At 38.2% G+C, this 17,917-nt stretch overlaps 1 protein-coding gene across 2 annotated transcripts; it reads left to right on the top strand.

Annotated features, from left to right (window-relative positions):
• The first annotated feature begins 425 nt into the window (after positions 1 to 425).
• On the top strand, positions 426 to 17,180 carry LOC131311007 (probable LRR receptor-like serine/threonine-protein kinase RFK1). 2 transcript variants are annotated; one of them, XM_058338313.1, is made up of 24 exons: positions 426 to 766; positions 3,790 to 3,964; positions 4,396 to 4,467; positions 5,918 to 5,986; positions 7,492 to 7,563; positions 7,887 to 7,958; positions 8,067 to 8,138; positions 8,222 to 8,293; positions 8,405 to 8,476; positions 8,598 to 8,669; positions 8,762 to 8,833; positions 9,640 to 9,708; positions 9,933 to 9,998; positions 11,434 to 11,496; positions 11,972 to 12,019; positions 12,184 to 12,227; positions 13,050 to 13,435; positions 13,514 to 13,709; positions 14,218 to 14,361; positions 14,724 to 14,842; positions 14,921 to 15,131; positions 15,579 to 15,816; positions 15,957 to 16,107; positions 16,573 to 17,180. In XM_058338313.1, the coding sequence occupies exons 1-24, from the start codon at positions 673 to 675 to the stop codon at positions 16,915 to 16,917; spliced, it is 2,994 nt and encodes a 997-aa protein (XP_058194296.1). In that variant the 5' UTR covers positions 426 to 672; the 3' UTR covers positions 16,918 to 17,180. The 2 variants fall into 2 exon arrangements, with proteins under 2 accessions (XP_058194296.1, XP_058194303.1); XM_058338320.1 differs by lacking the exon at positions 13,050 to 13,435 and having other exon boundaries at positions 13,605 to 13,709.
• Positions 17,181 to 17,917: the final 737 nt, after the last annotated feature.

Here is a 17,917-nt window from a genome sequence, read left to right as displayed (position 1 = left end):
TACTCACCACCGGATTCTTCGAACGGCGCCGTACAACAGCAGCAGTTCTCTGTTCAAGTCTTGTTTCTTCTGACGTCACGCAATCGCCCATCGCCCCTCCAGTCACTGGTTTCAATCCGCCGCCGCCAACATCATCGCTGGCACCATGCTATTCTCGGTTGCTACCTCTACGCTCGCCGAAGAGGTCCACGCCAAGTCTTGTGATGGGTATGATATGTAGCATGGAAAATGGAAATATGGATGTATGTAGAAAAGAGATAGGGCAAAAACGTATTAATTTTTCAGATGAGAAGGCATGTGAGTTGCATGTGACATCTTCCATGCAATTCATAACAGAAAGCAAACGGAAATTGCGTTTTCACTAGTTAGAGGAGGTTAAGTGTCAAAAAAAAGCTGGCGAGGGTAAAGTGTCTCCGAGGTATAGTAGTTTGAGGGGGTAACTATAATTTCCCCATAATAGATAGATGTGGAATGAAAACTACCAAATTAAAGCATGTCAAAAACACCAGTCAATATTTCACTTCTCTTCCTGGGTATTTTCTCTCTCTAAAATCTGCTCAGGACTCCACCTTCTCTTCCTGGGGTTTCAGCTGTGAGTCCATTTCCTCCTGCTGACAATTCTCTGCAAGGGTCTTCCAGATATATACATATAAAATATACTACCTGGAAAACATGGTTCACAGAAATGGAGTTGTCTTTTGGATTCTTTCTTTGAGCTGCTTCTGGTTATTGAGGATTTCCGTGTCGAAGTTGCCCCAGGGTGAAGGTATGTTAGATTTCCCATATCATATTTGACTGTCTTTCTGTTTGGCTGCCAAGAAAATGTAGGAAAGGGTGTGAAATTGAAATTGGAGTTGGTTTGTCATTATCTGGTTTCACTTAGACTGTTCCTTTCATTACGCTTTGTGGTGGGTTGTTGAGTTTGAGGTAAATGGTGACGTCAGGAAAGGAAAGATTAAGAGGTTTAGGTTTGAATTTTTGAAGTGACGGGTTCCGATAAAACATTCAATTCAAAACCAATTAACAATGAGTGAAGATGTTACTAAGACTTATGTTTTAGATTTGGAGGTTAAAATTAACCAATGTGGGACAAGCTCTGACAGGTTCAATCAGGACGTGTGATATCACAAATGACTTAATGAGGAGACTCCTTTATGTTTTGTTTGGATCTTGGATGTTCCAAAGGAAAAGATACTGCGAAGTTGTTTATGATAAGTTGATAAATATATAAAAGAAGCCGAAAGGGAGAGCAACTTGAATACAAAAAGAGGGGATTGTACACCAAGGAGGTGTCACCCTTCAAAAAGAAGGCCAGGATCTAGGAATGGTTTTATACATCTCATGCTACTCCAAAGCCCTTTTGTCCAGTTAGTTTACCGGATTGCTTCAACCATTCTTCAACCGATTTTCGGATTTTGTTGAGACATCAAATTTGTTACTCTTCATGAGCTTGAAAACAGGCGTTGGTTTTTTTTTTGGGTAACTTAGCTTGAAATAGAAAAAAGGCTAACCAAATATACAGCCTACAAGGGGCATACCCCAGGAGAAAAAGAAAAAAAGAAAAGAAGAAAATCTAAAAAAACCTAAATAACACATAGCAGATATCCAATAACACTCAAAGCACACTTCAAAAAAGCAACACAAATGACAAGCAAGCCTTAACTCCTTGAAGCCTTCAACATCTTTATTTTCTCTCGAAGCTTCTTTCTGGTTTCACCTCTAGCAGGTGTAGGTAATGTGGAATCACCCACTACCTGATTCAAGCTCTGATGAGGTCCAATGAAATCGCCTTCCAAATGGATCCTTGGAGACTCTTGAAAACGTGTTGATCGACGGAGAGCCACGGGAGGAAGCTCTCGTTGATTGCTACCCCGACCTTGGACCGGAGCAGTGTCACAAGATACAGGATAAAGCACAACCGAAGGAGGCACAGTCCTAGCATCATCTTTGTTTGTTATTTTCACAACGGCAGAGGCACCCGAATCCTCACATCTCTCTAGATCGCCAACTTCATTTGCCGTAGAAGAACCACATAAAGAAGAAGAGATGGCCAAAGGAGTTCTTTTGGCTTTCTTCCTCTTCACCTCGACCCATTCATTTTTATCTCCATCTACTCTCTCCTTAGCAGCTCGCTCTTGAACAACCGGGACTACTTGTCCTTCCTTCTCTTTGACAATTCGCTCTTTAACAACCGGGACTTCCTGTCGTACCATCTCTTTGGCTTTCCACACTTGAAAAGGAGGAGCTTGGGGCTTGACTCCGCAAGCATTAGTAGTATGGCCAAAAATTTTGCAAATGTGGCATGCTTGAGGTTTCCAAGGAACCTCTACTCTAATTTCATATGGCTCACCGTAACCCAAATTTACAACAAAGGACTTGGGAATCTCTTTTGCCGCGTCCACTTCAATACACACATGAGCAAACGTTAACCGGCTATGATCTTATGTGAACTTATCAAGGTACAAGGGGTTACCGATATAACTAGCAATATAACTGAAACCATCTTCGGTCCATGATTCAAGGAGAACATTGTAGAGTTTAACCCATATCGGAACACTAGAGAAGGTGCCTTTAGTAAGATGCATTCCAGGATGCCACTTTTTAATCACAATATGTTTGCCCCCACAGAAATATGGACCATTCTCAAGAATGTAGTCCAAAGCTGCTGCGTCCCTAAAGTTGAACACGAAAAATCCATTGTCTAGAGTGACGACATCCTCAACGTCAATTTTCCATACCCGTTGAGCCCATGACCTAACTTGGAAGTAGGATAAACGTTTGTCAACAAAGCAGCCCACAATTGCATTTTTCCATTTCAAAGCTCCATTTTCAGAAATTTTAGTCGGAATCATGACCATTCTCGTACACAATTGGAAACTTCTTAAGGTGTTTACTTAGCTTTCCATTTTTTACTAAAATCTTCCGGTTTGTCCAAGCATTAGCTTGACTTTCTGATTTGTCCCCTTGAACAAGATGACCCTGAGGAAGTGTCGTAATCACTCCTCCACCACACTCAGTTGCCTTGGCCGAGGATTTCAATCCCGGAGTAGGATCGCCTGTGCCGAGTTTCGGCCATACATCAATGGTAACCATCGACACAATAGCCGCTTCCTGGACTTTGTTGTCAGTGGCCACCACTGAAAAATCATCATCTTCCTCATCAATAGAGACAATTTCGACATCAGAAAAACTATGCCCATTATCAATTTGGTCGTGAAAGTCCCGTAGAGTTAATTTCTGAGCCGATTTTTGTTTACCCATGATTTGCAAAAACCCAAATTTCAAACCCTAACAAGAGTAGAGAGGGCACTTACCGTTCTGACGAGAAGAACGGAGAAGCCTAGGTGAGGCCCCCTGGAGTCGTCGCTCGTTGCCAATAGCCAAATCGTTGAAGCCGAAATCGGGTGCTCGACCAGCAATGGCGCAGAGAGATCGCACAGAAATCGCCTAGAGAGAGAAGCTCCTAGGTGACGTCATCCATTTTTGCTGATCGGACTTGAGTTTTTGCCACTTTGCTAAAACAGGCGTTGGTTCCCTTGCAAAAAATCTTCTATTGCATACTGCATTTAGGATTGAAAAAACCGCCAAAGGGGCCAACCCCCACGCTTTCCTCCTCCTCCTACCCCCTCTCGCTTGACTCCGACCGTGAAGGAGATCTCTAGTTTTTGGTTTATTTTTCTTCAATATATTACCTTCTTTTCTGCAGCTATTTTACGTAAAGATTTACCTGTCACTGATGAATTGTACTCAGTGGCGTTGACTCATTTTTTATGCTTGTTTCTCATTTAGTGGACGCTCTCCAGCAAATTGCCACTTCAATGGGTGCAATATATTGGGAGTTCAACAGTGATTCATGCCAAGTTGAAGTGGTTGGGTTAACTGCTCAGGCACCTTGGGGATCAGAGGGCTCTGTTAAGTGCCAATGCAACTTTGTGAATGACACCTATTGCCATGTCGACAAGATGTATAGTTTCTACACATATGTTGCATTAAAGTTTTATACACTAATATTATTTTTTGTGTTATTCTATACTCCTGGTTTGATACAATAGCATCTATTCTGTACACACAAATTTACTTAGCAAGATTTCATTGCCCAATTATTGTCTCATATAAAAAACAATTCTCCTTTTGAAATTTTAGCATGCTCGCTAGATTGTCACTCTTGTTATGAATTGCAGTACAACTTAAGGAGTGTCCTTCCATCCTCCGTAGATCATTAGCATATGCCTAAGTTTTTAGTTGAAAATGGACGTTATTCAATGGTTTTTACGTAGCATAAAAGTGGATGGTTCAAAACAGTATTCAATAAAGTCCTTTCAGCTGTCCAGGAGTAAAATTCAGTGAAATGCTGTCAATACTAACTTCTTTTCTAATGGCAACCTTGTCTGACAGTGTGCTTAAGGGGTATAGTCTTCCTGGTATACTTCCGCCCGAATTGGTGAAACTTCCTTATCTCCAAGAGATGTAAGGGCATTCTTTTATGCAATATTTGGAAATTTTTTGATATGATTCATACTGTGAAATATCTTGTCATATAATATTTGTTGTGCAGATGTTTCTGCCCATTTTTTTTTTTTTTTTTGGGTAACATAAATTTTAGAAAACCAAACCAAAGATACAACTTAACACCAGGGTCTTAGAGGAGGAAAACCACTTCTAACCACCTGGTACTTAACATAGAAACCAAACCCTCCTTCCTGACTAACTAGCTAAAGAAATTCAGGCAAAAGAGAACAAAACAATTACGAAGGAACAAAGATACGCTGAGGTAACCCCATCTGGCACTGAACTCCTGATTTTTGGCGGACCTCTTAACCTTCCGCCATGAGCTGAAACAAGATCTCAAGTCTGAAACAATCACATTGAGCACATTATCCACACTCCTTCGTGTGTTTTTGAAGATCCTTGCATTTCTTTCAAGCCATGCATGATAAATGATAGAGCCAATGTACGTTTATATACAGAATGCTGAAAGCCCTCTCCCTTGCTTTTGGGATTGCCCATACCACCTCTTGAGCCGAGGTGGAAGGCCTTCTAGCCACATACCACATCTTCTCATTAAAAAGTCTAAGAGCTGAGCGGAGAAACCACATTGGAAGTAAAGGTGATCATGGTCTTCTAACCCACTTCCACGCAGCACACAAGAATTATCAACAAGAATCCCCCACCTCTTTATCCTATCTTTGGTTACCAACCTTCCCAAAATAGCCAGCTAAGCACAAAATGCTTACACCGAATCACCTTAAACCATAGGCAATTCAGGCTTGGCCACTCTTATAGCTGTCCATGCAGATTTGGTAGAAAAACCATGATGACTAAGAGTCCACACCACTGAGTCCTCCTGAGAAGGATTTGGAAGGACCATACAGGGTATGGTTCATGATCTCCTTTGTTACTGCATTCCTTCTCCCAGACCAAAACCAAGATCCTTTCCTAATAATGAATCAACCTTAACTGAAGAGACCTGCCAAGGTTGAAAAAAATTCTATCCCCAAACCTAGTATACAGAGGGCCAAGGGGGTGCCAGTTGTCTAATCGAAGGAAACTAGGAAAGTCTTTGCACCATATCCTATGCTATGGTTAATATCTTTAGCTTCAATATCTTTCTAAAAGTCCAAGAGGCATTTGCAGGTATGGGCATATTCCATAAGCATTGCTCTTTGATGACATAGGAATGGATCCACCATTCCCATAGAGTGTCAGCTTGTTGAGAAATAGCCCCGAGATGTTTGGACGTTGCTTTCTTTAGAATTTGAAGTTTTGTGATATATTCGTTTTTGTAGTTTATTTTGTCTTGATAAAACTGGAATTGACTTGAGTATCCATATAACAAATAATTAATAGCAAAATTCTATCACACATACATGATTACCATTGTATGAAATGAAAATCTGCTCTATTTTCTCGTTTGTAGTGATTTCGCATACAATGTCCTCAGTGGTACAATTCCACTTGAATGGGCTTCTTTGCGATTGAGTTCAATGTAAGTTCTCTCTCTCTCTCTCTCTCTCTCTCTCTCTCTCTCTCTCTCTCTCTCTCTCTCTCTCTCTCTCTCTCTCTCTATATATATATATATATATATATACACACACACACACACACATACACATGCGCGCGCGCGCGGCGCTTCAGCTAAGGACACCCGCATAGTGGTAAAATGCGGACGTCAAACGCTAGCCGGTAAGAATACGTCTGCGGATCTAGACCATCGACGTCCGCATTTTACCACTATGTGGGTGTCCTTAGCTGAAGCGCCATATATATATATATATATATATATATATATATATATATATATGTACACACAAATTATCAAGTGAGGGATCCCTCACTTTGTTAAAATGCGGAACTTTCATTTCCCGATCAAATTTTGAAAATCCGAACCGTTCAATGTGTGCAGAACGTGATTTTAAAGGTCCCCGCGAGAAATCAGCAAAAAAAATAACCGGGAAGGGCTTCATCCGAGCATTTTTTTTTTGAACCGTTCAATGAAAACTGCTCGGATGAAGCCCTTCCCGGTTATTTTTTTTGCTGATTTCTCGCGGGGACCCTTAAAATCACGTTCTGATCACTTTGAGCGGCTCGGATCATCGAAATTCAATCGGGAAGGGGAGTCCCGCATTTTAAAAAAATGCGGGATCCCTCACCGGAACCCGACTGTGTATATACATATATATCCAGATCCGCAGACGTATTCTTACCGGTAAGAATACGTCTGCGGATCTGGACCATCGAACACATAATCCAACGACAGCTGAGCGACGTCCGCATTTTTATGGGATAAGAGCGACCTTAGCTGAAGCGCCCTGATAATATATAATACATATACATATACATATACATATACATACCGGTCCCCTTCTACTAAGGGCGCCCTTAACTTAACACCTCATGAGTTTGACATTGTTCCCGATCAAATTTTGACGATCCAAAATGAAAAAATTGCTCGGATCAAGCTCTTCCAGGTCATAATTTTTTCGATTTCTCACGTATACCCTTAAAATCACGTTTTAAACACATTAAACGGTTCGGATTGTCAAAATTTGATCGAGAAAGGGGAAGTCCTTAACTTAACAAGTTAAGAGCGCCCTTAGTAGAAGCTTGGTGTATACATAAATACACACACATACACACACACACACACACACACACACACATATATATATATATATATATTATAGTATGTATGTACTCCCTCCATCCTAGTTTAAATATCCCCTATGGGAATTCGTGCATTTTCAAACTAAAAAAAAAATATTATATATTATTTATTTTATTTTATAACACCAAATTAAAGTACACATTTAATTTGGTGTAAAAAATTAAAAAAATAATAATAAATAAATAAATATTTTTTGGGGGGGGTTTGAAAATGCACAGATTGCCCTAAAGGACATTTAAACTTGGACGGAGGGAGTAATATATATCTGTCCCTTGCTCAAGTAGCTTAGTTGTCGTAAAGTTTCTCCTTATGGAACTTTGATGCAGCTCTGTTCTTGTAAACCGCTTATCAGGGGAAATTCTGAAGGAACTTGGAAATTTCTCTAGTCTCACATATCTGTACGTTTTCAAGATTTGCTGCTGCTTTTTTTTTTTTGGTACTTCGGAAAGTTAAAGATTAGTAAGTCTTTACTTTCTGGGAGTGCTGTCATAATTAGAATCGTTTAAAATGATATCAAATTTTCATCTTTAGTATTGAAATTGGACCAAGACACCCTTTATCTCAATTTTGGGTGTTTTGTATTATTAAATTCAACAAATGTTTTATTGATTTATAGATGTGCAATAGTAGTATCATCTTTCCCCACACAATTCAAGACATTAGTGGTGGTACTTTTCCCTGTTTTTCATTTTTCGTAATCTCAATGGAGGTTTTGAACCAGGAATCTTGAAGCCAACCAATTTTCTGGCAGTGTTCCTTCTGAACTTGGAAAACTAGTTAACTTGAATACTTTGTAAGATTTATCATTCCTTATTTACTTGTTCTTTCTCATTGAATAAGATTTGTGAAGGATGAAAGAATGACTAACTTCTTTGTTTGGCCACATGATATAAAATTTCAGGATACTGTCTTCGAATCAGTTGAGTGGAGAGCTACCAACTTCTTTGGCTGGGCTAAGAAATCTAACAGATTTGTAAGCATCTATGCTATGTTATTTGATTCTTATACCATTTCGATCATGACGTTAGTTCAGCTCCAGTCTCTTGCACAATGCAGTAGGATAAATGATAACAACTTCAGCGGAGCAATACCTAATTTTATACAAAACTGGAAACAACTTGGAAGATTGTAAGTTCCTTTTAATCTTGCATATACCAAAAACTCATCCTGAGACCAACTATGTGCACAGAAATTTCCTATCATATACCTAACAATCCATACTAATCTGTGTCAATGTAGAGAAATGTATGCCAGTGGATTTCAGGGACCCATTCCACCGAACATATCCCTTCTGAATAAGTTAACTGACTTGTGAGTACAGAACATCCTTTAATCGATGAAGTAAATATAGGTTCTTTACTTAATTCATTCATATATTCAACTAGTGGTGTACTGTTGATTGAAATTTTTCGTGGTGGTACTTCTTTAACAGGAGAATCAGTGACATAAATGGGACAGCTCAGAGATTTCCTAACTTCAACAACACTACAGGGCTAATAACATTGTATGCTTGATCATCGTAGTGCTTGACTTTGAGAAGTGTATATAGGTGTACGATTGATGAATGTTTAAGTTTATTGCCTTTTTGGATTTTAGGGTTTTGAGAAGCTGCAACATTTATGGTGAAATCCCTGGCTATGTTTGGAAAATTTATAGTCTGCAGATGTTGTAAGTATAGCATGTTAAGGTTTTGGTAAATGTTCTTGTGAATATATGATCAACTACATGCCTGCATGATTACAGTGGATGGGTTAGAATAATATATGGAATACTACCCTAATGCAATGTTCTTTCCCCCACGCATCAATCTTTTCCTAGGTGAGTTTAGTGTCTAGAGTGTAGACCTTCAACTTGCATGTAAAATCTATGGACATTCTATTTTACGAAAATGCACCGTTAAGGATTTGTAGAATATTTTCTCAAAATTGCCCCTTTTAAAGTGTCTACCCCACCCTACCCCTAGGGTTTAGGCACTTTCATAGGGTTTAGTGAATTTAGTGAATTTTAATAGTATTTGAAAGGTAAAAGGGTAATTTTATCATGAGGTTGTGCTTGGAGGTAATTAAAAACTGAGTTCATCCTTAATGAGAATTAAGTGCATTGTTTCTATCCTTAGAGGTAATTTTCTCTAAAAGTGAAAACATTTCCTATGTTGTTCAGCCTCCATTTTCCTAGAAATGGAGGACTATTTCCTAGAAACATGGAAAACATAGGAATTACAGTATATTATGTCCCATATGTTTTTCTATCCTTTTCTGTTATATTCTATTTTCCTTCGTTTGCTTTTGCTAAGGAGGACTTCTTCTCTTCTCACTCTTCTACATTTGTTTTTTGATCCATTAAGTTTCTCTATGTTTGCAAGTTTTACGTAGGAAACAGTTTGCATTTTACTGTTAATAAAATTCATGGTATAAGATCGTTCGTAGACTTTTTCTCTGCCTTTTTTAACTCTATCTGTGCATTGACTTGGACAGGGATCTCGGTTTTAACAGTTTAGTGGGAGACATTCCAAATAACATACCTTCAAAGAGCTTGAAGTTTGTGTACGTATTGAAATTTTTGTGGCATTTGGTTATTTCTCGCATAGTACTCGAGAGAGATCCTTCTCCTACTAATTTTATAAAGTTATAGGAACTAGGCCGTTGTTGGAGACATGGTTTTTACATCTAATTTTCTCTTCCACTGCCAAAAGTTTTTAACTACTGCTTACTTCACCGTCACCATACTCAGGTACATAGCTTATTGATGTGTGTGTTGCTTTGAATAGGTTTTTGAGTGGCAACATGCTTAGTGGAAATATACCTGATTCAATCTTGACGGATGGAAGTAGTATGTATGTATTTTTCTTTTCAAGGATTATTTTGCATTTTTTGTAAGTGTGCAATTCGGCTAGTTTAGCCATAAATTCATGGCCTTCTTTCTATTGTTTATGATGTGTTGAACAAATTTAATTGTGGGGCTTTAAAGTAAGCAATTTGAATCCAGTATTAGAAGGGATAAATTGTACCAGTAAAATCATGATTCAGAGTGCATCATATGGACTGATGTTTGCAAAAGCAAGTACTGTCAACTGTTGACTCTGTCTAGAATCCAACTTTGATTAAAGAATGGATAATTTGTATGTATATTTGCTGAAGCTACACTTGCTGACCTGCACCTTGCATAAACTTTCCTTGGTGTTGGTGGCTACATTGGGTTTTCCTTTGCTTTTTTAATTGATTTCATTCCCAAAATTGTATTGGTTATGCTTTTTCATTCCTACAAAGTTTTTGACCTAAGCCATTATCATATCAGCTAATTTATTTCACGCACTTTCTAATTCATATGCATTACCTGAGTGATTGTTGGATGTTGTGCCTCGCCAGTCATCATTGCTAAACTGTCATTGTTCTGTTTAAAAATTTTCTTCCTTTGGTGCACAGCTGCACTTCAGCCTGCTGCCACTTCGACTTTTATTCATTTACTGTCCAAACCTCTTACAGTTTCTCCTTTCGAATAATGTAAATGGGTAGCTGAATTGATTCCTCTGAATTATCACGCCTTGATATTCAATCCGGACTCTCAAGGTTGTATCTCATTTACATTTTGTTTTCTTTAGTACAAGGATGAAAGGTTGTGAAGAATATTGGGACCTTTGGTCTCTATTTCCTTAACCACGCAACACATCTTCCTGCTAGTTGCTTTTTAATTTAAACAAGGTTGCAGCTTCTCTAATGATTCTATCAAGACTTTTCTCCACTTTGGTACAAAGCCTGACTCTAGTTTTGTTCCGTTTTGCTTATTGAATTGTTTATGAACCATCTGCTTTGTTCTTTATTAATGCAATTTTACAGACGTCGAGAACTCTTGGCTCTTCTATGTTCCCGGAGGGAACAATTCAAGTCCTGTTATTTATTTACTGCAGCACTCTCAGAAACTAAATATCTTACTTCAGAAGTAGCAATAACTTTATTATTTCGATTGTATTCATTGAACTGCTCCAATTATGTCTTTAAGCTTATCGGTGTTACTCTGCATTTACAACATGTTCTCACCCTTACAGTATTTCTTTTTTTAAATTCATAAAAGAAATTACTGTAACATGCCTGCCAATCATATATTAATGAACCCAAGTTGCTTAATCGGCTGTGTTTAAGTTTAGGATCTGAAGCTTTTATTGGACATCCTCTATTTATTTCTTCTTTTAAATCTGTTATACTTCTGTCACTAATTCATCATATCAGTATAATTACTACCATTATGACAACTAATGTTAATGATGCATGCAGTGATCTTTCCTACAACAACTTAACCTGGCAAGATCCTAACCAGCTTGCTTGTCGAGAGAACGTGTAAGCATATTTGTGTATTAATGCTTTGTTTGGTTTGTGTTTTGGAAAAAAAATTCCAACTCAAAAAATACTCATTATCCCTACTTCCAATCATTACTCTCATTTCTCTCTCCACTGTCCAATCATTATTCTCATTTCTCTCTCTATCTCTCTCCACTTATTACCCCCAAAAACCAAACTCAAAAATTCTCAGAAACCCATCCAAACACAGCATTAGGTTTTATCCTGTATGAGGGTTTTAGATAAAAGTTGTTGTATATCGTATCGGCCGATACGTAACGGAATTTTGGATCTCCAATACCGTTATTTACCTATGTATAGGCCGATACTGTGTGATATCAGCCGCGGGCCGCCACATGACCATATCACCAATACCGCAATTTGAAACCCTGCGTGCATCTATATACTTTCTTGTTAGTGGAAATATTTGTATTTCTAACAATTAGTCCTCATTTTTGTTCCCCCTCTTTATCAGGAATTATTACATAAATTTATATAGAAGCTCTTCTATGAAGAACCCCCTGTAAGATGCTCTTTACTATTTACCTCTTTACCATTGTAATGTTGCGTATTTAGCTTCCGTTTGTTGTTGGGTGTGGAATACTGAGGATATTTCACCTTAGGAGTACTCTTTTTTTTTTTTTATGCACATTTGGTGCTAATTCTGTTGTATTATTTCTGCAACAGAAAGAGTATTCTTCCGTGTATGAAGGATGTCACTTGTCCAAGATGTAAGTTTGTTCTTACGAGTACCCAGTGGTGTGGACTACCCTACCTTTTTTATTTAGCTTTCAGAGTCTCATAACAATATCTCCTCGTATTTTTTTGAGTAAATGATGAAATGGTAGGAGTAGCGTCAGCTTTAGATAAGTTGAGAGAGAAATTGCGACAGTTTAGTCCTGTAGTACGAGGAATCCTGAATGCAACACAAGGAAGATTGAGATGATGCTGAATGAAACTGCTAGGAGGGGAGAAAGATCAGAATTGACATGAGATGTCTCGGCAAAAAGGAATTTATTTAGTTCAACTGTGCATGTAGTGAAATAGCGAAAAGCATTCATATAGTTGCCTCAATTGAATGGAACACGAGATTCTGTTTGGTGTTTGGCGAATCAAGTCTCCATGCTTTCGAAAAGATCTCCCGGGCAATCACAAACCTGTTAACTGATGACTAAAATTATGAAAAGAAGGGATCCACTTAATCGATGTTTCTAATATGACTCAAACTTTAGCTTAATTTTTTCTGCTGATCATATATAATAACCATAATTAAATAATAACCTGACCACTAGAAGCCGCTGTGGGCTGTTTCTGTTGTTGTTCTTTTAAATTAGATATCAGAAACCTTATCAATAATTCAATATAGCTATTCAAAAGAAGCGTCGTGTAATCTATAGCTCAAATTCATTGTTAACCTCTCTTGGCATATGATACACATTTCAACAGTAATCGAAAATCAACTTTGTCATTGGCACCAATAATTAGAAGTTTTGTTAAGAGGCAGTAGATGTACCTTTGTGATGTTGTTGTTTACTTATTTCATCTTATGGCAGATGGGTGTTCTTTACATGTTAATTGTGGTGGAAATGATTTAACTACCAGAGAAGGTAATGAAAAAGTCGTGTACGAAGGTGATGCAAGTGTTGAGGGTGGTTCATCAAAATATTACAGAAGTAATTCTTATTGGGGTTTCAGTAGCACTGGGGACTTCATGGATGATAGCAGTTTCCAGAATGTACGTTTTATCAAAGCTGTGTCATCAACAAACATCTCTGGATTGTATACTACAGCGCGCCTGGCTCCTATCTCACTTACTTACTTCCGTTACTGCTTAGAAAATGGGAATTACATTGTTAATCTACAATTTGCTGAGATATTTTTCACAAACGACAATACATATAACAGTCTTGGGAGAAGGATATTTGATATTTATATTCAGGTAGTCTTGTTTATGTCTATGAACATATTTAATTTTCAACGGGTCATGCAGAATCTGTAATTATTTTGTTTAATTCAGGGAAAATTAGTTAGGAGGGATTTCAATATTGAAGACGAGGCTGTTGGGGCTCTAAAGCAATTGACAAGAACATTTAATGCCAGCGTGACAGATAATGTTATGGAGATCCGATTTTATTGGGCTGGCAAAGGGACTACTCGAATTCCTGTAAGAGGAGTATATGGCCCCCTCATATCTGCTATTTCTGTAATCCCTAGTAAGTACTTTCTGCGTATTTGTCTCTTCCTTTTTCTTTTTCTTTTTGTTGCTTATGTTTGGGTTATGCTATGTAATCTGATAATTATTATCTGCTTTTGTCTACTTAGGTGCTTTAGGTTGGCCTTCCCTTTCTCTTTCATTGATTTAAATGACCCATCACCCTTCATTTATCTTGTGTTCTTCATCTTTTTTCCGTGTCGATATCTAGCTCTACCTTCTTATCGAAAGCTTTTAAATTGCTAACCACCAACTCGTCTAAAATCTTAATTGGCTAGAGATACAAGTAACTTTATCATTTGAATTCTCAAAAACAGCCCTGACGTTTGGCTATTTCATCTCCATAAGCGAGCCAAATACGTGCAGCTATTGATATAATGGGTTTGGTAGTGAAGTTTGAACAGATTATACCTATTGCCGTCTCTCATATATTTATTTGGGTTTCAGGTTCGTGTCGACTATCTTGTCATTAGCATTGTTGTTTGGCTTTGTTCTTTTCTTGTGGGCAGGTAACAAATCTTGTTCAGACGGTGGAAGGAAGAACATCACTGCATATGTTGCTGTTGGAGTTGTGGCTATATGCTTTGTTTTTGTAACAGCCAGTGTCCTTTGGTGGAAAGCCTGTTTGAAAGGCAAAAAAAGTAGGGGAAAAGGTAAGCATTGATTGAAATAATGTGGTTAGTCGTCAATGTTGCTTTGTTCTATTTTCGGCAATACACCAGCAACAGTTTGGTAACTTTATGAGAAATTTTTTAAAGTTCACGAGATCCAAAACTTCCTTTTCATTAGAGTATGAGATGCATGTGTAACTTACGTATATATTTAGGTGTATATACACTATCTGTAATAATAAGCATGGCAGGCCATTGCTCAGAATGCATGTGTTGATAGTCAGATCTGAGAAGAGAACAGTTTCTTAAATATAATATGGATTTCTGAAGTAAGATGATTGTTCAAATTATTATTCTCCATGTTTTTTGGTTTCATGATTCATGTTGGTATTTTTCCTGGACAGATTTCGAAGGTCTCGAGTTGAAAACTGCTTCTTTTACTTTGAAACATATTAAAGCTGCCACAAACAATTTCGATTCGGCAAACAAGATTGGAGAAGGTGGTTTTGGTTCTGTGTATAAGGTGTTCTACTAAGTCCATGATATATCCATCTCACGTTTTGGTTATCATTCTTAGATATTGACTGGATCTTGGATGCAGGGTGTATTGTCTGACGGTACTCTAGTTGCAGTGAAGCAACTGTCATCTAAATCAAGGCAAGGAAATCGTGAATTTTTGAATGAAATTGGCATGATTTCTTGCTTGCAGCACCCAAATCTTGTTAAACTTCATGGATGCTGTATTGAAGGGGACCAATTGTTGTTGGTGTATGAGTATATGGAAAACAATAGCGTCGCCCACATGTTGTTTGGTAGGTTTTCCTGTTTTCTTTCTTATCATAGTCTGTTTGGTGCACACTTTTGTGTTAAAATACTTACTTTTCCGAACAGTGGGAGGGATGACGGAGGTTAGCCTAGGGAAGCCAGAGGCAATGGCCGGCTGTGGGTGATGGCCAAAGGTGGTGGCTAAGGGTGATCGGCAGTTGCCGAAGGTGTGGAAAGGGATGAGAGAATGAAATGTTGCTCTTAAAAGTAATGAAAAGAATATTTTTCTACTTACACGTGTTGTAGGAATTTTTACCATTTTTTGAACGAGAGACAGTTACCAAACATACTTTCATTGAAAGTTTGAACAGATTGAAAATGGAAGTGTTAACAAACATCGACTAAATATGGGGAATGGCTAACAACACTTTCAGTACCTAGTACCCACTTTATTGTAGTTTTGTAGCTATGCTTGAGTGTTGGATAATGTTCAGATCCAAAGGACGACCAATTGATACTCGATTGTCCAACAAGGCTTAAGATCTGCATTGGGATCGCTAGAGGTTTAGCTTTTCTGCATGAGGAATCAAGATTCAAGGTTGTTCACAGAGACATTAAAGCTACTAATGTGCTGCTTGATGGAAACCTAAACCCCAAAATATCAGACTTCGGGTTGGCTAGGCTTAATGAAGATGAAAAGACCCACATTAGCACTCGAGTTGCTGGAACTATGTGAGTCTTTTTGTCCTTTCCCTATGGGCTATTTTTTTTTTTTTTTTGTTGGGAGCCCAAACGACTGAATGCTTATCATGTCAACTGCATATGAGTAACTTTCTGAATATTGAATGAGACATGAACATTGTGATTTGCAGAGGATATATAGCCCCGGAATATGCACTTTGGGGTTACTTGACTTACAAGGCAGATGTTTACAGCTTTGGAGTTGTTGCTTTGGAAATTATCAGCGGGAAGAACAACAACAATTACATGCCAAGTAACAATTACACATGTCTGCTAGATTGGGTACATAAGGACTTCCTTCCTTGATGATTTTGATTTGTCTTCAATATTTCAAAACTTCTTGTTATTAGATGTCTTCTTTATAATCACTAATTATAAGTAAACATTAACAACATATCTTCAAATTCTCAAAAATCATTTCCACTGGCAAATGCTTAAGATACAAAGACAATGAATGCTTGTGTGGGTAGGTGTTGGTGACAGAGTAGAAAATACGAACATTCAGAGTGTTGTGCTGGAGTTTTATAGATCACATACGAATTTCGTTGCATACCTGTAAATTGGAGTACTTGCACATGTTGCCCCATTTAAGGTTGAGTTGGGAGTGAACTTCCCAATAGTTACCCCTAAGGTTTTAGATGAGTGTTAATCAGCGGTGTCCAGGTTAAACTTTCTGGCAAATGGTTTCTTTTCTTCTAAAGTTCTTCCTTTTTGTATATTAATAAGCAAGTTGCACACAATACGCAGGCGTGCCACTTGCCGCAAGGAGAAAACTTCATGGACCTTGTGGATCCAAAGTTGGGGTCTGAAGTCAACAAAGAAGAAGTGGAAAGGATGGTGAAAGTAGCACTCTTGTGCACAAATGCATCACCATCACTTAGGCCTGCAATGTCTGAGGTGGTGAGCATGCTTGAAGGCCGAATGACTATCCCAAGCATAATTCCAGAACCAAATTCCTCCACCGAAGATTTAAGGTTCAAAGCCATGAGAGACTTTCATGAAGAGACCCAAAAGCACAGTTCAAGTCGAAGCCAAACCCAGAATTCACCAGCACTCCAAACAGACATTGCTTCTTCATCTACATCTCACTGAGAAAGGTCGGAGATTTGCTTCGAAAGCGTAGATGGCTTAGTAAACTTATAGTTAATTACTTCTTTGATTCTTGTAGCTTGTATCTACCTGAAGTAGATTGTTTTTTGTTGTCCTTTTTCGATATTTTTGACTGAGATTGTTGAGGAGGGTGAGTATTATTGTAAATTTTGCTGTTGCTGTTTGTGGTGGTGGGAATTGTCGTATAACCTAAACATGTTGTTGACATATTATCAAGTACATAAAGGAAAAGAATCATTTCCGCATAGAATCCCCATGTCTTTTTTTTGGGTACTAGGTTCTCTCTCGTGCAAGGCACGAATATTATGCCCGTCGAAAAGAACATTTTATGGCTTGGGGTAGTATTTTGTTGGTATTAACTGCAAAGTTTAAAGAAGAAGAAGAACAATTAACCTACACACTGATTGCACAGTGTCGTGGAGTAATGGTTCATGCATTCAACAAGATGGCTATATCTTCTCAAACTGAACCTGCGCTAGTAGTGCTGGTATGAACACAGCAATTTTGCCTAACCTATGCATAAATTAGCCATTTGGTTCTCCAATACGCTGGTATCTATTATCATTACAGCCTCACGGATAATTTCATTGCCCTGATGAGCAAGATCACTTCGCTCGTTGCGAGCTTGCACACATGCCGCAATTCGAGGTTGGCACTATGAGAACTAAGCAACTGCTTCTCTAAAGAGAACAATTCTAAAACCTCTGCATTCGCAACAAGAGATTGGGCATAAAATCGGTTTTGATGACCAGATTAAGGGATCAATATCATCTCTTTTACACAAGGGCAACCACCCATAGAAACATCCATTCTCTCTCCTCATTAGTCTCATCCTCTGAATTCAGTTTCTGAAGCACCCGACCACAATTTTAATTGTAAATTGAACAATGGCAGAAGCTCCAATGTTCCCAGTAATTTTGGGAGCTCACCCATACCATTAAGTATAGCCTTCTTTTGATGCAACAACATATAGGAGTAAGAA

Source organism: Rhododendron vialii, chromosome 2a (assembly GCF_030253575.1).
Source record: "Rhododendron vialii isolate Sample 1 chromosome 2a, ASM3025357v1".
NCBI classification, from domain to species: domain Eukaryota; kingdom Viridiplantae; phylum Streptophyta; class Magnoliopsida; order Ericales; family Ericaceae; genus Rhododendron; species Rhododendron vialii.
The sequence above is the reverse complement of the archived record's forward strand: the minus strand, read 5'-3'. Positions and strand labels throughout refer to the sequence as shown.

What these genes read in the sequence shown, in the direction of transcription:
- LOC131311007 (XM_058338313.1), top strand. Translation starts at nt 673, where the DNA reads ATGGTTCACAGAAATGGAGTTGTCTTTTGGATTCTTTCTTTGAGCTGC. An exon ending in TATTGCCATGTCGACAAGAT is followed by an intron (nt 3,965 to 4,395) that starts GTATAGTTTCTA and finishes CTTGTCTGACAG; the next exon opens with TGTGCTTAAGGGGTATAGTC. An exon ending in TTCTCTAGTCTCACATATCT is followed by an intron (nt 7,564 to 7,886) that starts GTACGTTTTCAA and finishes GTTTTGAACCAG; the next exon opens with GAATCTTGAAGCCAACCAAT.